Source organism: Trichomonas vaginalis, chromosome III, assembly GCF_026262505.1.
Source record: "Trichomonas vaginalis G3 chromosome III, whole genome shotgun sequence".
Taxonomy (NCBI): domain Eukaryota; phylum Parabasalia; order Trichomonadida; family Trichomonadidae; genus Trichomonas; species Trichomonas vaginalis.
The window spans coordinates 16,188,149-16,209,823 of record NC_067205.1 but is presented as its reverse complement, the minus strand read 5'-3'; the positions used below and the strand labels follow the sequence as shown (position 1 = coordinate 16,209,823).

The 21,675-nt window shown below is 33.3% G+C and overlaps 10 protein-coding genes across 10 annotated transcripts; 4 read left to right on the top strand and 6 right to left on the bottom strand.

Annotated features, from left to right (window-relative positions):
- Window positions 1-38: 38 nt before the first annotated feature.
- TVAGG3_0711860 (spectrin binding) lies at window positions 39-1,232 on the bottom strand (the record flags this gene model as incomplete). The annotated part of the gene is made up of 1 exon (XM_001580841.1): window positions 150-1,136. One exon carries the CDS (start codon window positions 1,134-1,136, stop codon window positions 150-152), a length of 987 nt encoding a protein of 328 aa, XP_001580891.1.
- Window positions 1,233-1,423: 191 nt separating this feature from the next.
- Window positions 1,424-2,955, bottom strand: TVAGG3_0711850 (protein ubiquitination; the record flags this gene model as incomplete). Its single annotated transcript, XM_001580842.2, has 1 exon — window positions 1,458-2,894. The coding sequence occupies one exon, from the start codon at window positions 2,892-2,894 to the stop codon at window positions 1,458-1,460; it is 1,437 nt and encodes a 478-aa protein (XP_001580892.1).
- Window positions 2,956-3,686: 731 nt separating this feature from the next.
- Window positions 3,687-4,139, top strand: TVAGG3_0711840 (ankyrin repeat protein family; the record flags this gene model as incomplete). The annotated part of the gene is made up of 1 exon (XM_001580843.1): window positions 3,687-4,139. One exon carries the CDS (start codon window positions 3,687-3,689, stop codon window positions 4,137-4,139), a length of 453 nt encoding a protein of 150 aa, XP_001580893.1.
- Window positions 4,140-4,254: 115 nt separating this feature from the next.
- TVAGG3_0711830 (galactose-binding domain-like family) lies at window positions 4,255-4,917 on the top strand (the record flags this gene model as incomplete). Its single annotated transcript, XM_001580844.1, has 1 exon — window positions 4,255-4,917. One exon carries the CDS (start codon window positions 4,255-4,257, stop codon window positions 4,915-4,917), a length of 663 nt encoding a protein of 220 aa, XP_001580894.1.
- A 2,919-nt stretch (window positions 4,918-7,836) lies between these two features.
- TVAGG3_0711820 (uncharacterized protein) lies at window positions 7,837-10,010 on the top strand (the record flags this gene model as incomplete). The annotated part of the gene is made up of 1 exon (XM_001580845.2): window positions 8,343-10,010. The coding sequence occupies one exon, from the start codon at window positions 8,343-8,345 to the stop codon at window positions 10,008-10,010; it is 1,668 nt and encodes a 555-aa protein (XP_001580895.1).
- A 251-nt stretch (window positions 10,011-10,261) lies between these two features.
- Window positions 10,262-12,665, bottom strand: TVAGG3_0711810 (VPS9 domain family; the record flags this gene model as incomplete). The annotated part of the gene is made up of 1 exon (XM_001580846.2): window positions 10,434-12,665. The coding sequence occupies one exon, from the start codon at window positions 12,663-12,665 to the stop codon at window positions 10,434-10,436; it is 2,232 nt and encodes a 743-aa protein (XP_001580896.1).
- Window positions 12,666-13,240: 575 nt separating this feature from the next.
- Window positions 13,241-15,415, bottom strand: TVAGG3_0711800 (DNA replication licensing factor MCM family member family; the record flags this gene model as incomplete). The annotated part of the gene is made up of 1 exon (XM_001580847.1): window positions 13,292-14,665. The coding sequence occupies one exon, from the start codon at window positions 14,663-14,665 to the stop codon at window positions 13,292-13,294; it is 1,374 nt and encodes a 457-aa protein (XP_001580897.1).
- Window positions 15,416-15,875: 460 nt separating this feature from the next.
- On the bottom strand, window positions 15,876-17,665 carry TVAGG3_0711790 (uncharacterized protein; the record flags this gene model as incomplete). The annotated part of the gene is made up of 1 exon (XM_001580848.1): window positions 15,876-17,303. One exon carries the CDS (start codon window positions 17,301-17,303, stop codon window positions 15,876-15,878), a length of 1,428 nt encoding a protein of 475 aa, XP_001580898.1.
- A 97-nt stretch (window positions 17,666-17,762) lies between these two features.
- Window positions 17,763-19,214, bottom strand: TVAGG3_0711780 (TPR-like family; the record flags this gene model as incomplete). The annotated part of the gene is made up of 1 exon (XM_001580849.1): window positions 17,826-19,199. One exon carries the CDS (start codon window positions 19,197-19,199, stop codon window positions 17,826-17,828), a length of 1,374 nt encoding a protein of 457 aa, XP_001580899.1.
- A 648-nt stretch (window positions 19,215-19,862) lies between these two features.
- TVAGG3_0711770 (uncharacterized protein) lies at window positions 19,863-20,974 on the top strand (the record flags this gene model as incomplete). The annotated part of the gene is made up of 1 exon (XM_001580850.1): window positions 19,863-20,921. One exon carries the CDS (start codon window positions 19,863-19,865, stop codon window positions 20,919-20,921), a length of 1,059 nt encoding a protein of 352 aa, XP_001580900.1.
- Between the last annotated feature and the right edge of the window lie 701 nt (window positions 20,975-21,675).

The window sequence follows — 21,675 nt, the reverse complement described above, 5'->3', positions numbered from 1 at the left end:
GTAATTTCCATTTGAAGTAATATTGATATCAGCACCTTTTTCGAGCAAGTATTTAACTAATTCAATATCATTATTAATGACAGCAATAGTTAATGGTGTTCCCAATGATGATTTTATGTTTAGATCATATCCATTTTCAATAAACAGCTTCAGAAGATCTTCATTCTTTGTTTTAACAACCTTTTCATGATGACTTTTTGATCTTTTGTTTCAACAATTTTGAAATTTTCAAAAACAAATCTCACGTATTCGATGTATTTTTTATCGATCATGTGCTTAAGAATTGTTTCTCTTGGAACTTGACCTGTGAATCCTTGTTTTGCCATGTACTTAAAGAAGTAGAAGTAATGTCTTTGTGCAATATCTTCTATAAACATTTCTTTGGTCAAATTATTCTCCAAACAAAAATAAAAAGCTCTGAAGTTGTAAAATTCTAAACATCTTTTTGCATCGATCTTTTCGCATCTATAGTTCTTTATTAAGTAATCACATAAAGCATAATGATGGCGAGCAATTGCACACTCAAGGCAATAATCAAATGAAAGGTTTTTCGATTCAAGAGTTTGAATAATTTCCATGTTTCCTCCAAATGCTGCATTTCTTGCAATTTCTCTGTCCAAATGAAGATTTGTCGTGAGGAGATAGTTCACACAGTTAATATGTCCTTCTCTGCATGCAATACACATCAGGTTATGCTTTGTTTCTGTTTTGTTTGATCTACACATCTTTTTTACATAACTAATGTTATCTGAGTTCATTTTATCGTTTGTTGTGTGATTTGGATTTGAAACTGACTCGAGTTTGATTGAGTAGGTCTTATAGTTAATATCATACTCTGTAGAGAGCAATGTTTCAAGGTTTTTAAAATGGTCGGGTTTATAAAAATTTTTAAAATAGCCAAGAGTGTTGAAAACTACTTGATCTAGTGCAATATCAGCATCTAATATTTGTTTGAGAGATAGAAAAGTCGATTCTAGATTTTCTAGGTTATAATTTAAAATTAATTTTTCAATTTCTTCGTAAGTATTAAATTCTTCAGGCATTTGTATATCCTTAATACTTTTAAATTTCAAATTGCTCGGAAGAATGTCAAGATCCGCTTCACAGCTGCAATCACAACAACAATCACAACTCATCAAACAAATATTTGTCCGGCCATGGATGATTTCATGGAATTGTGTCAGTAAAAGACGTGATTTCAATATAAGTTCATATAATAAAGTATAAAATTTCAAATATTTCGAACTTAAAATTTACTTTTGTGGCATAAAATCCTTAAGAAATAACAATATCTTATACAAAATTCCCATTCGAATGCTTGTTCATGATCTCTATTATTAGTTGAATAGAAAATGAAATAAGAGTTCAATAAATTTGTAAAATAAAAACAAAAATCATTTATATAACTAAAATGAATGTAAAACCGCATTTTATTCAATATAAAAACATATCGAAATTTAATTCAAAACGAATTCATGTTTCTTCTTAATGATTTGATCGATTTTAGCCTTAGCTTCAGGATCCTTGATCAAATCTATGTATTCTTGGCCTTTAATGTTCTTAGAATCCAAATCAATTTCTTCCTGCTCCAAAAGGAAGTAAACAAGGTCATATTTTTCATTTTCGGCAGCAATAAGTAACGGAGTATCGCCACATCCTGTCTTCATATTGATGTTAAAACCAGGAAGAGTCAATAAAAATTGGAAAATTTCAATAAATCCTCCTCTTGCAGCGAAATGCAAAGGGTTCCAATCTGTTATATCAGCAAGGAGCATATTCGCACCCAGTTCCTGCAAGAATTTAACAGTTGTCAGATTTCCTTCATTTGCTGCATAAATTACAGGAGTACAATGTGCGACATCATAAACATTAATATCAACACCAAGTGATAATATATACATCATGGCAATATAATTACCTTTCCGAGTAAATTTATATAATGCGCATTCAAGTTGAATATGAAAGATTTCTTCGCCAAAGATCTCCTTAAGCTTTGGTAATAAGTCAAATCTATACGTTGCCAAGGCCGTAGCAACAACCTTATCCGCTGAACAGCTTCTTCCAATTAAATGTTCCAAAACATCCAGCCTTCCAGCGGCCACTGCGTACTTTGTTGCTTGGTTTGGAGGTACTCCAAGCGAAAGAAGATAGTCAATGCACTCAACGGCTCCGAAATAAGCGGCATATTCAATTATATAAGGATTTTTTGTGAGAAATTCGTTGATTTCTATAGGTAATTTGTTGATAGGCTTATCACCTTTTTCTGTAGTATCTATAATTTGTTCTAAATAGATGGATTTATCTTTGAAAATCGCTTCACTTAACTGAGAAGGTCCTGAACCAGAGTTTATCAAATCGGTGAGGAGTAAGAACTTATCTTGCACTAGTTTTGCATATGAGTTTCCGAGATTTTGCAAAGATGACTCGATATTTGAACATTGACTTAATTTTTCGAGGCAATTCGAGTATGTAGTCTTTCTATGAGCAGATAGTTCAGGTGCAAAGTATAAAAGTAGAGAGAAATATGTGTTTCCTTGGCTAGATGGGAATTTTGCAATTTTATTTCCGATATCTTTAATGGAAAATATATCAGCTTTCATCATTTCACGTAGGAAATTAAAATGTGGAATCTTTTTACGATAAGATGGTGCTGATTTGAAGCAGGCAGAGAACAAATTTTTCCTAAATGTCGTAATTGGGCTGTCATCTTCCAAATCTTGAAACATTAGCTTAAAAACAGATATAAATGGTTGGATCGTATCAGGTCTTATTGCTATTAATGATAATATTTCATGTATAATTGGTTGAATTAAATCTGTATTTTCCGAAATGGTTTTTATGAAGCTATTTGCAACTTTTTCACTCCCAAACTCGTTTATTTTTAATACCACCATCTTGATTGGTTCGTATTTAAGCCCGCTGGTCCGAAGCCGTTGGGCATAATCATCATTCATTTTTCAATAGTGTTTTTATTTTTATCGTCGCGTATAAATTATATCATATAAATAAATACCATAACTTTTGAATTCCAATAATGTAAATTTTGATATAAAATGTCATTTTTCATTTTATCTGCGAAAGAATCTGAATTTCGAATATATAGCTGCTATATATTCAAAACGAAAACTTTTTCGATACATTTGATGTAGAGGATATCACAGAAATCATGAAGCATTCACACTTGACAGCAGATCAGTACATTTCTATTCTCAAGCAGTCTTCTTCAACTATTAATGCCAAACAATTATATGTCTGTGCGCGAAAAGCAAATGTTTCTATTCACAACTTCGAAGAAGTTGTTTCAATTTTGAAATCTATCAAAAAATACATGAAATTCAATATATTTGATAGCATCATTGATATTTTAAATCAGAATTACAAAGATTTGCGTGATTCTACAGAAGAAATCAAAAAACTTCAAAAAGAATTACAAACATTTCGAATTCAAAGCCAAAATGCAGCCAAAAGAACTACAGTCATTCAAATTAAGGAAAATCACAACCAATCCGGAGGGTTTTTAACCAAAATCGCAGAACTTAAGAAATCTGGTAGCTTTGACAGTGTTTACATATTCCTTGATGACCTTTCTGCGAAAGGAAATAGAGAAATGATGAAAAAGGCATGTGAAAAAGAACTTTGGAAAAAGACAACAACAGATAAAAATATACTTTTTGTAGCATGTGAAAATGGAAATCTTCGGCTCACATATTATCTCATCGAAAGCAACTGCGAAAAAGATGAAAAAAAATTATTATGGATTTACTCCACTCATTAAGTCATCAGAATATGGTCATCTTGATGTTGTTAAATATCTTATCTCTGTCGGAGCCAATAAAGAGGCAAAGGATAATATTGGATATACTCCACTCATTTATGCATCAGCAAATGGTTATCTTGAAGTCGTTAAATATCTTATCTCTGTCGGAGCTAATAAAGAAGCGAGGGGTATGTTTGAATACACTCCGCTCATTAAGGCATCTAAAGAAGGCCAACTTGAAATTGTTAAATATCTTATCTCTATTGGAGCTAATAAAGAAGCAAAGACTTATTTTGGAGAGACTTCACTCCAGATAGCATCGGATAATGTTCACAATGAAGTTGTTGAATATCTTATCTCTGTTGGAGCTAATAAAAACTAATTCTGGAGGTTCTCTAAAAGAATGACAAGTATTCTAATCAGCATAAATTCAAAAAAGGCTAAACTATTTGGAAAAATTCAATAAAAGTTACTTTGTCACCTTTTTCGCAAAAAAAATGTTTTTCCTATTTTCAGTCGCCAATTCCGAGTCAAAAGCAGGAATATTTAGTAAAGTTTATAATGATAAAATTATTGTCATTGATGCTAGTGGATCTTCCAAGCAATATATCAACGGAACTAAGCAATTGACGAAACCAGAATATTCTATTTATCCTTGGACAAAAGAATATGACTGGTGCTCCAACTGTGGACGCTCATATGACGAAAATCCGTATATTACATACTCATTACAGAACAAAAAGATCAAAATCAGCGGATATTTCGTAAGATGCGGCTGTTGCTATCATGGATGCTGTTGCGAAGATGACTACTTTGACTGCTTTGACTGCTGCCTATATTCATGGTCTCTCCAGATTTCCGATGACAACAGAACATGGAAAGAAGTTCACAGAGTTGATAAAGATGATACAATGAGAAGATGTAACGAAAAAAGCTATACACTGGATAAGGAATACGCTACAAAATACATTAGATTAATTCAAAATGATCCATGCCCTGGCTTCCCACCATGCATTGCAATAAACAAACTTGAAATTTACGGAGATATTCTGAATGCAGATAATTCTCAAGATGATGAGTTTGTTTCTTATCATGATGATGACGATGATGTTAGTATTATTGGCCATATCTCAAAGAATGGAAGAGTTATTGAAAATTAAATTTTATTTTTATGATTAAATGAATAAAATCAAAATTTCATACTTTGTTAAAGCTAAATGGCGTATATAAGCTGCATCAATACTAAACTCAACCCTTGAAAGATTCACTCAAAGATCATTTATAAGGTGACTAAAGTTTTTTTCGCCTACTCCGGGCAAGTTTCAATGAAACTCTTTCTGTTTATTTGGACTTCTCAATAATGCAGTCAGATTTTTTTAAAAGTAACAAATTATTTTAATTATAATTTATTCAGCTTGAACTAACATTGATATTGTCAAATTTTAAAAATCATATCAACACAACCTTTATTTTTTAGGTTCAGTCTTGTAAACTTTCATGTGAAATCTTCCGATCTCAACCAAAATCAAGAATTTTGGCCAGCTTTAGAAACTTTTGCGCAGCTTTTGATATTTGATTATTATGTTAACCTTAAGGCTTTTTTGGAAATTGCTATAGTTGCATTGTGCACAGAATTCTTAATTCAGTTATGTAGAAAGATTAAACTTCACAATTCAATAGAGGTTTATTATTAAAGTTTATACACATTCTTGTTTATAACAAAATTCCTGAAATTTGAATTAAAGTAAAATAAACACATAAAGATACGAAAATGAAATTAATTGATCATAGCCATAATTTTTGTTTCTTATAGTATTACATGGAATCGGTGGCATGATATCGCATTGTCTCATTCTTTTTAAATTTCCACATCCCCCAAAATTATTACTTGGATAATCATCAACAACATATATGATTTTTGGACAGTAATTACCACCTATGTTTGCTCTTCCAAAAGTTCTAGAAGGAAAAATATTTAAACCACAATAAATCAAAACTTCAAAATTGGCATTAGCCCCTATTGACAAATTAGATGGATGCGAAGAAGCCGTTCTCGGCAGGCGTAAATATTTTAATTTTTTCAGAAAATATATTGATCCTGGATAAATATAAAGTAAATGGCTTCCTTCCTCAAAATATATATTCTCAAGATTATGACAATAAGAAAATGCTTCGCTGAATATGTATTCAACGTTAATAGGAATATGAACTGCAGTTATTAAGGTGTTTGTACTGAACGCATACTTTCCTATTTGAGTAACAGGTAAATCTTCAAAAAAGTTTAGGATATGGATAATTGATGATGTTGTCAAATTGCCTGCATTATTAGGACTACTTAGATTCGTTCCACAGATCGCATAATTGTCATATTTATTATAAACAACACCTTGTGTTTCAACTATCATGGATTAATCCATCATGATGAATTCATTAGAAAAATTGACTTTTTTTTTACTTTTCTTAGAATTTTCACCGCCTTTCTCCAAAGAGAAAGAGCGTTATCCTCATAGCTCCATAACGATGCATAGCTGAGAGAGTAAGTGCTGCTTCATTATAAGCTTGATATGCTATTATTTTCTAATATGATAACGTTGAATTTTCATAAATCAAAAGATTTATGGTCCCTATTTTATCCCTCCGATTCATATACGTATTTATCGAATAATTCTATTCCAGATTCGAGTAATTTTTTTATTGACGAAGCTATCTTTCAATATTTCAGCCCAGAAGGGCCTATAAATATATCCTATGCTAGTACTTCAACTGTTTGCATTATGATTGCAGATACATCTTTCCTTGACATATCGAAATTAACAAATTCAGGGGGAGGATATTTTATTTATGATGCCAAATCTGTTGTATCAATTAGAAATTGCTTCATTAATACATCAATTCAAGTTGGAACAGAATATTTAAGCACAATTGTAGGTAATGCTTTTTCATCCCGTGTTCATTCAGAAAACCAATCGTTAAATTATTTAATTCAATCCACAATATCTCAATGCGGAAGTATTTATTCGAATGATTTATATCTCTTAAAATATGGACAAATTATTTCGAAAGAAACTAATATTTCTGATTGTACAGTATATAGAAATGCAGGTGGAGTTAATGAAATAGATAATAACTCTACAAATATCATATATAATACTTATTCTCGAAATACAGTTGGTGATTTTGGAAGACTTCTATATATAGCTTATTCAAATAAGACAGTAAAGTATTGTTCGTTTATTCAAAATGAAATTGATGCAGGCGGATTAATTTTTGTTCAATATGGAGCAAACGTCGAAGTTATTTTGTGCTCTTTTTATAAAAACTACGCAAAAGTGTTCATTGGGCTTGGAACAGATATTTCGAATTATTGTACACTGATCAATTGTTCGGTAGTAGATAATGTTTGGAAAACAGCTTTAACATATACAGAAAGAATAAACACGTCATTCATTGGTCATGACAAATTCAATGTTTTCCCTAATGTATATACTCCAGGTCTGTGTATTTGGGACAATATGAATTTTTATTCAATAAGAGAAAAATCTTGTAAGTTCCAAAGCATTGGATTTCGTTTTAGCTATCTTTTTGTTTTTATTCTTATGTAAACTATTTCATGATTATGAATGTTGAAGCTTTTTTCGTTTGTCCTATCATAGAGCATTGAAATTTTTTTACGCTTTGAAAACCACAATTTTATATTATTCACTTTGAATATATTCAAGACAACAATCAATTTTGAAAATTTTTCATAAAATCGATCAAATTTTATTTAATCTCAACTTCAATCCACATGAAGCAACATATTTAAATACATAGTTTTACATTCACCTTGTAATTGAAAGGTTAAAACCGTTATTTTCAAAAATGTAAGGAAATCTTCAGATTTGAATATTTTTATTACTCATAATACCATAAACAAATATGATTTTTACTCATCAAATAACTCATTGAAATTGATTAACAATTTTCAAAGCATGCAGTCCAAAAATTCATTCTGAAGAAACCATATATCAATAACAAAATAATGGATATTTTATTTGGTAACTGAAAGTTTACGATTATTTTTCAGAACCTAAAAAAATGAGCTCTCGTAATATCAAATCTTTACGTATGTATTTATTTCTAACCAACAGAGTCGTTTTCTTCTCAAATAGACACTAAGATCGAGGCACCTTTAAATGCAGCATGGGTTCTAAAGCTTAATTCCAAGAAAAAATATGATAAACGTTTTTTGGTTGCTACAACTTCGGCTCTTTATATTAATAGTCAAACTGGGTTGTGGAATAATGTTAAAATCAAATACGTTTATCCTTGGATTGACCTTACTTCTATTCATGTACTTGATGAATCAGAAGCTCTTTTTAAATTCGATGGATATAGTTTGCACATCAAGAAAGAAAACATTGATTCATTAATTATACCAATTGTTTCTTTCTTAAAGTCGATTTTTCAGGATGAAGATACAATTAAGTACTCAATTCCGTATTCTATTCCTCCATCTTCTGTCCCGAAAGATCAATTTATTTACTTGTTTTTGTCTTGCAGTCTATCTCTCGATGAAAGACCTGTATCGCAATTATTACAAGCAATGAAAAAGAATTTACTGAAAAACCTACCGCTGGCAATTGTTCATCACTCACTCGAGCCTAAAGTTCTTGCTGCATTTTGCAGGGCTTTAAGCTTAACGAGAAATGTTCATAAAATTGTAATTGGTGGTCTTCATTTTCATAACCTTTACGGATCATTATCAGTAATACTTAATGAAAACAATACTATTGAAGAACTTACCATCAAAGACCATCAAAATTCAAATGATTTCAAATTATTTGTCCAAAGTATTCCAAATTCTGGACTTAGGACAATTAAATTTGTTAATTCAAGCTTTACTCCAGAAATGGCAACAAGTTTAGTGACAATTCATCTCGCGAATAACCTCAAAAGATTGAAATTCGATAATTGTAATTTAAGTCCTCAAATTTACGAAATTTTCTACAACAATGTTAAAGCATTTGAGAAACTCGTTTGTTTGGAAGTCTGCAATGATTCGAAGAAGATATCTGAAGCGATGCTTCCAAAAGTTTTCAAATTTGTTTCTCTGGCCGACATCCAAGAGTTTAAACTCAAAAATATGGATCTAGATATTGCTGTTATTCTAAATTCAATTACCGATGATACACTTTACCTGTCGAAATTGAATCTGTCTCAAAATTACTGTTCAAAGATCACAAAAACTGATCATTATTTCCCAATTTCCATCAATAAACTCAATTTGAGTGAAGTTTCCTGGAAAATGAATTCGCTTGCCGAATTTTTGGCTTTACAACCTTTCAGATCAAGCATTGCTGTTGATTTTTCCAATGCCCAGTTCCCTCCAAAGGTCCAGAAATTCCATATCTTTGAAGAAATGCCAGAATCTACGAATATTTTCTTCATTAACGATATTAGATGGAACAAAAACCCAATTAACGCTAAACTTTTGCATTATTTGACATCAATTAAGTCTCTTAGAACAGCTTTCTTCGAAGATTGCAGCTTTTCCATGGATGCCAGAGATGAAATTTTACTTGCTTTCGCAAGACTCATCAGCGACACTAAATTGGAGAAACTTTCATTGGCAGGAACACTCCAATATTTCAATATTAACGGATTAATCGCTCTACAACGTGCTTTGTCCTCTCATAATTATCTTCTTTCACTAAATTACTCTGGAAACAACATTGGTGATGAAGGATTGAACATTCTTAGTAATATACTCCATATAAACAAGAGTATTGAGCACTTAAAGGTCGATAAATCCAATTTGACGGATCCAAACAAATTTATTCAATTTATTAAGGATCTTTCAACGGTTGAGAACTTGGTGTACGTTTCTAAACCAAGGAAAGACATCAGATTTCTTAGTACTAAGTTAAACAAATCGTTTGAAAACACAATTAAAACGGTTTGGGATGATTTCGCCAGAGAGAATGAGAAGAAAGCTTCGGACAGCAATTTCAATGACATGTCCATGCATTCTGCCATGAATTCAACCATGGAAAGCTCAACTTCGATGTATGAATTAAGACCACCATTGGTTGAAGCAACATGGAATATCAACATTGATATCGGATATCTTCCAAATAACTGGGAACATGAAGAAAACCTCTTTGCATATGAAACAATCTTGAATACTACTTTACCAACGTTTGAAGAAGAAGAGGATGAGTTCGTTGATGAGCCTGATCCATCAAACATACTTGATATAGAAGTATTTTAACTTTTTTTGTTTGTTTTTTATTTTTTTATTAGAATAAAAAATTTTATCATGAGTTTATAGTTTAAATATTACTAATCTTTTCATGTGAAACTGTTTCTATTTACTTAGGTTTGCAAGATATTAGATGAAATAAAAAATATTGTAATTTCGTTCATAATATGAAAATATTACAAAAGTAATACATATATTTTCGGATTTGTATAATTTGAGCTACCTTTGATATCTTCTAATTCATGATCAATGCAATATATCTCATATTATTTTCTCAATTTAAGGATTCTATCAATAGCACAATGATTTTTTATTGGTTTTGGATGTATTTGTCTGATTTAATTAGTAAAAAAATGTTGTAAATTTTCCTATAAAATGAAATATTATTTTTTTAAAGAGAAACGTTTTAAAAAACCAGGACAAAATTAATACTTAAATCATTCCTGCTTCACCTTCAGCCGGGCCAATTCCAGGGATTGACTTCTGGAAGTGCATGAGGGAAGATTTGACCATTGTGAAGTTGTAGTCTGTCTGTTCAGAGATCAACCTCATCTCCGATGACTGGTTGTCGCTGAGAGACTTTACGAAGTGGTCGATGTACTTGATTGTGGAAGGAAGTCTTTCAGGAGCAGCGAGAACGAGAAGGAGAATGGTCATTGGCAACCACTGGTCAGCACCGATTTCCTTGTGGCCTTCGAATGTCAACACAAAGACAAGAGTATTCAATGCTTCACTGAAGTAGTGTAATTTGACTAATGGAAGTGGAGCATCAAAGGCTCTTTGTAATTGACGTTGAGCTGCTTCGAGTAATTTCGGATTTTCTTGGAAGGTTGAAGTGAAATCGAAAGTATTTTGTCTGAGAAGTTCTTCTTTCTTATCCTTGATGCCGTTGCAGCAGTTCTCATCGTACTTGGCGTAGTCTGGATTCATCTGGAGGAACCTTTCGAGTGGTAATTCGCGCATGATGATGTTATGAAGAATTTCGAAGGAGCAGATTGGTGTATAGCTTCTGTTCTTGCACCAGCCTTTCCATTGTTCGACTGTCTGGTTGAAGAACTGTACGAATTTGGCACTTTCTGTGCATAATTGGTCTGAAATTGAAGCCAAAGGCTTTGTTTCGTTCAACCACTGCTCGACGAGATGGAATCTAAGGACATCTCTGTAGAAATCGATGGATTTCTTAAGACCCTTTGAAAGTTGTCCCATTTGAGAAAATTCAGTGTTGTAAAGGGAAATCTTTGAAAGTTTCTCGAGTCTGTCTGGTTGTCTTTGTTTAAACTTCTCCTTAAGAAGGTTCAAGAAGTCCTGGAATGAAGAACTCTGCTTATCAGCATCAACCTTACGTCTAGCTGTCTCGAAATCATCAATCTTCATCTCCAAGAGCAATCTGTGGTCTGGGCGAGCAAGTTGGACCTGGCTCTTGAGGAGCGAAACCATGTCTGGAGAATCATTCGATTGAGCAGCGAGAGGAATGACATCTACGCCAATAAGCATCTGGCGAAGTTGAAGTTCGATCTCATCCTGAGGAGATAACTCGGAATTGGAGTGGTCTGCGTAGTGAACTTCTTGGACAGATGGCAATGTGAAGGAATATGAGTTGTATTCCTCACTTGTGGCCTGGCGATCGAGCTGGGTTGGCTTGACAGGGAAATCTGGGTTGATTTCAATGGCATAAGTAACGAGATCTGTCAAATTTGCAAGATCTTCGCTTGTAAAGAGGGCAGACTTGCCAAGATCTGGGAGAATCTTGGTCAACTTCTCGGCAGAAGGAAGTGGTGAGGCTTTTGGAACTTCGTCGATGGCTTTCCAGAGTTCATCGATATGTTTTCCGAGACTTTCAGCGATAAGGTTGGTTGGTTCTGGTCCAACACGAAGGCTGATTGGAACAATGCCGAAAGTAAGTGGAGAATCGAAGGCTGGCTTGATAAATGACTCTAAAAGTAATTGTGCTGGACTGTCTGTGAAAGTAGCAGCTGTTTTGACGATATCTGGGCAGAACTGAACAATGTCCTTCCACTTCTGAATGAATTCGGTGGTGAATTGCTCGGCTTGCTCGGCATTCGTAACAGATGGGACTTTATTGACAAGGTCGCTGATAACTGAGTCGAAGAATAAGCGGAATTGAGGAAGAGCAAAGATTACGCGAGCTAATGTTTTTGCGACAATAACATTTGTAGCAATAACCTTCTGCATGAACTTGAGGAAATTCTCGGCAGCTTCGGCGCTCCAAAGATAGCCGAAAAGACCTGGAATTGTTGAAAAAGTGAGTAAGTCGGCAGATTCTGGCTTCTTTGTGATTAATTCTGAAACAGACTTAGCAAGGAGCTCGATATCTGTTGTGAAGACAGAGATAATCTTGTTGAAAACATTGACTTGGTTTGAAGCTGATGGCTGCTGTTGTTTGTCTGGGATATCCTTGAAAAGAGAATCATAGTATTTAGGTGGAAGTTTAACGCACTTATCACCCATAGAGCACATGTGTAAATAAATAAGGAATTTCTGAAGGTATAAAACTTTTTGTGATTCATTTCTCAAGGATTGGTTAAGTTCCTTAATTTCATTTGCCTGAAAATCGTAAAAAATATCTTCGCGCTTGAGTAAGAGCTGGACATGGCGGAGCTCGTCCATCAAGTTTGATGATTCTTTGACATCTGTAGATGCCATTTATATTCTATTGTCAATTTTTCTCAAACCGGTGATTTGGTTTATTTTCGAATAAAAAATTTAATATGATAAGAGAACCGTAATGTATATATACTGTGAATATTTTTTGTAGCTATTAAGTGAGGAGAAATTGACATGACAAATTGAAGATTTCCCAAATCCAAGAAGAAATTCTATTTTAGAGATCAGGCTGTTCAATCCTATGCACATCCTGATATATGGACCCATCCTATTTATGATTACCGGTAAAATTGAAAAAGATATAAAATTTGATACTTGCTGAATTGCTATATTACTCCCTAAATAAATTCCATGTAGAGCAAAACATTGATGACTGAACTACATACATAATAATTTAGTTAATAAATCTAGTTTGACTTTCAATTGGTAATCATTTCCTCGGTAAAGTTAATTTTGTTTGGTTTGATGATATAGCAAACTTTTTCAGTATCCAATCATTCAATCAATGATGATATTGTTAATCATCATTTAATAACGAATAGCAATATGTACATTCGATTGTACATGGCATATATTGAGAGCAATCCATTTTCTTGAAACGAATAAATGAAATTAGCAGTTTTTAGAAATTTTATAGAAAAAAACTTTATAAAAATAATATTATTTTATTGATTTTGAACAAATGTAACAACAGTACGTGATGGGTTAAGCATAAACACGCCATAACGCTCATAAGTATCGAGGGTATTAACGAGATCTTCTTTTGTAAAGCCGCTGTTAAGAATGAGTTTCTCAATTTCAGAAACGTTAACATTCTTATGACCGCGGAATGCATTGTTAATCTTTGTGTAGATTGCTGTAATGTTATCTTGCTTACTCTGATCTTCTGGCTTTGTTTCGAGAGAAAGTTTAGAAGCCTTAACAAGTCTAAGTGCTTCATCAACATCATCAACTGTAACAACGTCAGCAAATCTTAATTTAGCAAGAGACATTGAAAGACGGAGAATAGCAAGAAGATAACGTGGTGTAATAGGCTCTTCTGTATTTTCCATACGCATTTCAACATAAGCTGAGCTAATGTAATTTTCGAGTTCTGGAGGAATAATAGGACTATACTCCTTAGCCTTAGCGATATGTTCACGAAGCTTGGCTAAGCTAACGCGAGCTGTTGAATCTGGAGCGCGCATGTTCATATGGACATAAGCGATATGTTCGGCCAAAGCTTTATCACTTTCAACTGTTGGACGATCTAAGAGTAAGAAGAGGAGATCGAAACGTGAAATGAGAGCAGCTGGAAGGTTAACGTTTTCTAATAATGATCTGTTAATTAAATATCTTGAATGAACAGGGTTAGCAGCAGCAAGAATAGCTGTTCTAGCATTTAATGTTGTTGTAATTCCTGCCTTAGCAATGGAAACTGTCTGTTGTTCCATAACTTCGTAAATTGCTGTTCTATCTGAGTCCTGCATCTTATCGAATTCATCGATACAGCAGATACCATTATCAGCAAGAACAAGAGCACCACCTTCAAGTGCCATTTCGCCTGTAACTGGATCTTTAAGAACTGCAGCTGTTAAACCGACGCCAGATGAACCTCTGCCTGTTGTATAAACAGCACGTGGTGATATACGTGCAACATACTTAAGAAGTTGTGATTTGGCAACACCAGGATCACCCATCAACAAAATGTTGATGTCACCACGAATACGAACACCATCTTCGAACGTACGAGTAACGCCACCAACGAGTTCAAGAAGTAAAGCCTTCTTAACATCATCCATTCCGAAGATTTCGGGAGCAATTGAAGATGCAAGGGCAGCATAGGTTCTTGCTTCTTCATCTGTTGCTGTACTTGTTTCTTCTTCAAGTTGTTCGTCGTATTTCGGTGCTACAATGATGTTTTGTGCTTCGATATATGTTTCACTGACTAAACTCTGACGAAATGCTTTAATTGGTAATGGAAGGAATATACCACTTACTTCAATAACATCACCAGTATTGCAAAGCTGAACGAGTGAATCACGAGCATAAATTGTCATTGCGCGTGGAATATGGCCTGCTGGAACTTCGCTTGAGATTTCTTGTACTCGAATAACTTGGAATTTCTCGAATTTAGATCCACGAGTTTGCAATGTAAGTTGACCTGGTTTTGGATTGTTTTTGCATGTTTGAGATTCGCAAACTGTCTTTGGAATGAATGTTGGTGTTGTAATAGTTTGAAATGTTTCTTCAGAGCACTGATTGCAAGTATATGTAGCCACAGAAATAAGTGGCTTAACTTGTGTAATACGTGTAACTAAACCACGCATGCGAACAAGTTGGCCGATATTTTCAGACTTAACTTCTCTCATAGGAAGAACTTTTTGCTTTGATGGTAGAAGGATATGTACGTTAAAGCGACGGTGAAGTTGTGGTGGGAACTTCTTTGGAGCTCCGGATTCATTAGCTGCAGCAATACGAGCCATTGCAATAGCTTCAAACTGATTACTCATGTCGAGTGACTCTGGAATCATTTCATCAACAATTCTCGAAATCATTTCAATATAGCGATGTGTATTTTGTACAATACTTCTGCCTAAAGGTTCGTTATAATCGAAAACATCATCTAATTCAATTTCTAAAGTATCTGAAGTTCTTTGAATGATTTTGTCGATAAGAGCCTTGTATTTAGGCTCTGATTCGCTACCTGTGTATGTATCTAAGAATTCTTTGAGCTGCTCAATCTGAGTTGGGTAGTTGATATATTGATTCTTCGACTTCTCGCTCATTGAAAGATCGCTCGTTTATAATTAGGCCGTCCGTTAAGAAAAGAAGAAAGTGATCAAATTTAGCGTAAAATAGTCTATACATAATCAGTAATATTGAATTTATCTTCTAAAATTGCTTTTAGTCATATTTTTTACTCATTTCCATATCCGAATTTGATGAAAATGTGCTTTTGTGAAACATAATTATCTATATCTTAATACCAAGAGTTATTTAAAGCATATATTAGAATTATGGTCGTTGCAAATGAAATCTAATAATTTTTCAATACTATTTTATAAAAACAACAAATCACATCTTTATTTTGGAAGGCACAGCTATATTACTCATAAAAATGAATTCTCTCAATCAAGAACATGCTCAATTAAATAATTTTGATTGAATTTGTTGGATTATTTATGATATAATGCAAAATTAATAGTAAAACATGCTTTATATTAATATGATTTTTTATACAAACAAATAAATAAACAAAATAATCATCTATACATCTGGCATCAGTTTTTCATTAGCAATTTTTGTTGCATTTTCATGTAACAACTCCACTCTACTCTTTATTCCTCCTCCTATTGGAAGAACCTCATCAGTTGTTGAAGAAAGGATTGTATCAGCCTGATCTCTCAAGTTTTCAATTGTTTCATCAGCAGCTTCGATACTAAATGTTCCTTTTGCTTCAGCGCGTCTTTCCACAGCAGCTCTCACAGCCATTGCCGTTGATTTTGATCCAGCAACAACAGTGACGTTTTGTCCGTCAACTCTTAATGTCCATTTTTCTCCTGTTGGTGCTTGTCTTGCCATTGGAGAAAGTAACGCTTGTGGAATAGATCCACCTATTCTAAAGATATTCTGTACAGTATTTCTCGTCAAACTACTAAATGTTGAGCCAAGATTCACTTTTTGGAGGTCAATTTCTGCTGAAAGATCAATTATATCATAAATATTTTCTAAAACAACAGCTGCTTGATTTCTACATGAAGCAACTAAATCAATGGTTATTGCCGTTGTAGTTGTGATATTTAATGGCAATTCCCAATTGATATTTATTGTTTGAATATTTGGTAAGCAATAAATGTCTTGGAAACCAGTTGCTGTTGTAATAATTAATGATAAACTTAATCCTTGGCATGAATATGATCCTATTGGAGTTAGTTTGACTTGACAAACTAAATTTGATCTTCCATCTGGAGAAATTGACGGAATAAGGGTAATTTCGCCTTCTAAAGCTTTACTACCATTATTTATGGACTTGATTATCTGCGAATCACTTAGATTGGCTTCTACATCTGAAATTTGTTGCAAAAGTTTTTCATTTTCTTCTGAAATTTCACGAAGCCTTGAAAGAGAAAATTCAATAAGTTCTGATCTTGGTGAAATTGTGATCGGAGACCGCTCTTCAAATGGAATTAAAGCTCCAGAAGTTGTTATGCAAAATCCGCTACAGGAAGCAACGATTCTTGCAGGGAAAGAAGCAACAATACTGAATGATGATGGGTTTAATAGTGGTGCTGAATAAAGATGTCCTCTAGAAACAAATAATAAATTCGGATCTGAAATAGAAACAGCTTCTACAGGGAAAGGAATAGATCCGGATATTTGTCCTCTAACAGATATACTATTTACAGTACCATATTTTCCTGTAAGTATCAGCGTTTGTCGAGAAATTACAATATGAGTTATTGGTTCTGATTTTGAGATAAATGGTTTGGAGATATCGTGATGAACATCAAGTGTATTTGGAAATACAAGCGTTGACAATGTTCCATCTTTGGCTCCACAAAGAATAACAAATGGAAGATTGCAATTTTCATCAACTAAGTTATATAACTTAGCTAATTCTGTTGGAACTGGCTTTAATGTAGTAATTTCTGTTTCAATATTAAAATCTGAATGGATATTATTATCTATTATCATATAAACATGAGAATTTATAACAAGATATATAGATTTCTCGTAGGGAACTATAGTTATAAATGAATTACTTGGCAATGCAAACGGAATAGTTATTAATTCTGTAAATACAAAATTATCTATTTCATTTTTGAGACTTCTTTGAGTTAATGAGCGTTTACAGACTGTAAAATGCGAATCAATAACGTAAACTGTGTTTGCTGATGGAGAAAATATAATTCTTGATATTAAATTTTGGAAATGAAAGAATTTTGAAAAAGATTGATCATTTTTAAGAAAAAGCATATGTCCATCAGGCGTTGCTGCTATCCACGAGTTTCCATTAGCTATCTGTGCATACTTTGTTGGTCGAGATAACAAGAAAGTCATAATATCAATTAATAAACTGATATGAATATATAATTAGCATCCATTACAAAGAAGAAGAATATCAGTTAATGGTTATAATCTTAATGTTGTTTAAAAAAAAATCATAAATTATTAAAAAAAAAAGATCATTTACCATAATAACACTGAAATATTTGCTTATCTTGGAATTGGCTTTTCAAGATCATTAGCTGTAAGCCAAGGAAGCAAATCATGTTGTTCAGCAGGGATATTTACTTGAACATACATATCATCGCATTGTCTTTCGAAGAGATCTGCGGCAACTTTTTCGAAATCTTCAGTTCTAACGCGATAAAGACCTTCAAGACTTAATAATGCGATAACTTTCTTAGCAATCTCTCTTCTTACGCCACTCTTTGCATCCTTAGATACTGCAAGCCAATCCTTGAATGCTGTAATGACGTTTTCTGGAAGTCCCCAAGCACGACCAATTTCTTGGCACTTTTCGAGAACTTTGAAGTGGTCGAACTTAACGAAGAGGGTAAATCTTGCATCCTGACGTGCCTCTGCTGGTTTGTTAAGCTGTAGATAGCATGTACAACGGTTAGATATAATTGCGTATTCAAACTTTTCGCTACGTTGGAATCTGTAAGGTAAAGCTGTTTCGTATGCGACGTTTCTTGCAAGTGTAAACATTTTAACGCATTCGTTGAATTTGAAATCGCGCATTGCTTCTCTTCCGTTTTTCATGAAAGTTGAATAGATAAATGTATAGAAATCTGGCTTCCTGTCTTCCATAACTTCATTATGTTCATCTTCAATGGCTTTCATGAACTTCTGGTGCTCTTTTCTCAAAATCTTATGTGCTTCGATTCTGAAGTTTGGCCAGGCCTTAGCGAGCTTGCCAAAGTAATCCTGTACGAATTTGTCGATCTTCTCTCCTTTCTCGACTTCGTTGAGCCAAACACGGAAAATGAGTTGATTTTCTTGTTCTTCCTTCTTTACGAGGTCTTTCCAAGAATCATCCTTCTTGAGGAACTTCTCAAGGATTCTCCATAAGCGAACTTCTGGATTTTCTTCTGGTATTTTGAAAGTTTCGATTAATTTGTTTGCCATTTCAGGTGTGCGAGTGATTACACCTTTCTTATTGTTGCTTAAGTAACCAATAATCTCGAGATAGACGAAAAGAAGAATTCTGGCGTTACCAAACTTATCTGATTTGTTAAGTCTCAAAATTTCTTCGTAAATATAGCATGTGAAATTAACATGTGTTAACTCTTTTGAAACCTTGCCGAATCTATCAAGAATTTCAATGTACTGAAGAGATTTTGGATCATCTGCAAAATCGTAGTCCTTTTTTTCGAAGAACTCTTTAAGGAGCAAACGAGCAAACTGCAGTGTTTCTCTTCCTGCAGACATTGCACTATCAGCATCATATGTTTGACCATAAATTGTAAGGAGTGTAGCATATGGCTTCAAATTTTCTGGGTTCTGTCTGATTTCTTCTAAGCACTTTTGTTCTGCTTCAACATACTTTTCTTCTTTGATCAGAGCTTCTGCAGCTTCACACATTTATTTGAATACGCCTGTAAGTGGTCACTTAAAATTTTACAACGTTTTTTACTCTATTGCAAGAAAGAAGTAACATAAGTTTAACACTATCAAGCAAAATAGTTTGTTTGTCATTTCATAAGAATTAGAAAGAAATATTGGCCACTATATTTATATTATTGATCAATATTTATATCTTGACTGTCTTCTAATTGATACAACACTATTTTAATATTTTCTAGTGCTAACTCGAGTAAAAATAAAACCTTCTCCTATTTAAATAGCTGAATGAACACTTATTAAGTCCTTAATTAATTCAATAATTTCGATTATATATGATGGAAATCACTAATCTTATTAAACTCTTTTAATTGTCCTATAAATGTACATAAGATAACTCATTTTCGATTCTGCGAACAATAACTAATTTTGCATATCATTTTAATCAAAAAAACATACGAGGAATCTGTACAATTAAGCTACAATCTGAAACAAAGGAGATTATATGGTTTTAAGCTTCCAAATTCAGAAATATGCTCTAGAATAATATTTTATTAAATCAAAACTATGTGAAATCTATATAAAACTATGAGACATATGCTAGCATGTTAAATTCGACATAAATTATGATAGTTAAAATTTTTCTCATCAAGCGAGAAAAAAAAATCAAATAAATTTTCAGAGATGACAGATTTTGCGCCATTTGGCGAAGAACCAAAGAAAGAAGATACATCAATGCCCACTTTTGAGTCACTTGGTGGAGAAACTGAGACAGAATTTACCGCCACATTTGATGATCCAAAAAAAGAAGATACTTCAATGCCTACTTTCACTGCATTTGGTGAAGAACCAAAAAATGAAGATACTTCAATGCCAACATTTACAGCTTTTGGCGAAGAACCTAAAAAAGAAGATACATCAATGCCTACTTTCACTGCGTTTGGTGAAGAACCAAAGAAAGAAGATACATCAATGCCAAAATTTGATTCGTTCGGAGAAGAACCTAAAAAAGCAGACACAGAAACGTCAACATTTTCAGCATTCGACGAAGAACCAAAGAAAGAAGATACATCAATGCCAAAGTTTGATTCATTCGGAGGAGAAAAGGAAACAGAATTTACAGCTTCATTCGAAGATCCTAAAAAAGAAGATACCGAAATGCCAACATTTACAGCATTTGGCGAAGAGCCAAAGAAAGAGGATACTTCAATGCCGAAGTTTGATTCATTTGGAGGAGAAAAAGAAACAGAATTTACAGCATCTTTTGATGAACCAAAGAAGGAAGATACTTCAATGCCTACTTTCACAGCATTTGGCGAAGATCCTAAGAAAGAAGACACGTCAATGCCTACATTTACAGAATTCGGATCTGAATCTAAATCCAAAGATTCAGATTCTCCTCAGTTTAGTTCATTTTCAGACACAACTACAGAAAAATCCGAATTTACATCATTCGGATCAGAAAGCGGAACAACTGGTGAATTTACATCTTTTGATGACTTTTCGAGTGGTTTTTCATCTGCTAAATACGAGAAAGTTAAATCTCCACTTGAGTTGGCCCTAGAAGGCATTGAAACAAAGCTGTATCCATTAGAAGAAAGCCAAGTTAAACTTGATTTTACGGCTATATCTCAGAGAATAACAATTCCGAAAGCAATTTCTTTCAAAGATTGTCCTCTTGCTAAAGAACTATCCGATTTCTGTACTACTAAGCTTAATCATAATTATACTTTCTCTGAATAAATAGAAATTTGTTAGAACAGACAGTCAGTATAAATTTTTTTTATCAACTCCATACACTCAATATTTTACAAGAGTGACAATTACCTTTTCTGAAATTATTGTGACATTTATGCATTGTCGCTCAAGTTCTCTTTTGTGTACCCAAAAACGAGAAGAAAGGAAGCGATTAGTAACCTAAGGGAAAATAAATAAGGATGTCACTTTTCATGGAACTACTTTTCAATGCCTGAAACGATATATGTTCCTCTCAAATGAAAAATTTTCAAACCTCTAAATTCATTCAATTTTTGAATTCGTAAATTAAACATTATAACAGGTTCATTTCCATGCCATGTTTCATAAGGGAAACTGTCATAAGAGGTGTCAAATATAGGATGAAATATCCAACTCCTCAAGCTAGAACAACTGAAGATTTCATTGCAGCCGACGAATTCAACAGTGCTATTTTTTGCATAAAGGAAACATCGCCGAAAATTTACTCTAGGTTATGCCACCGTTTAATGCGTGTGAAATTTGACCTTCTCTTCGTGATAAACGTGTCGCTGACTATCTACAAGAGCAGATTTTGGAAAATTTTGAAAAAGTTATTAGAATCCAAAAAGACGAATCTTTATAAAGTCATTTCTTTATTCTCATACAGCACATTAAGTATGATATGCCAGCTAAATTCCGAGATAAAAACCCCCAATTATTTGGTTTATTAGACTTTTATGCTGGTAATTGAAGATTTTGAGATTAGTAAAAAATTTCTTTG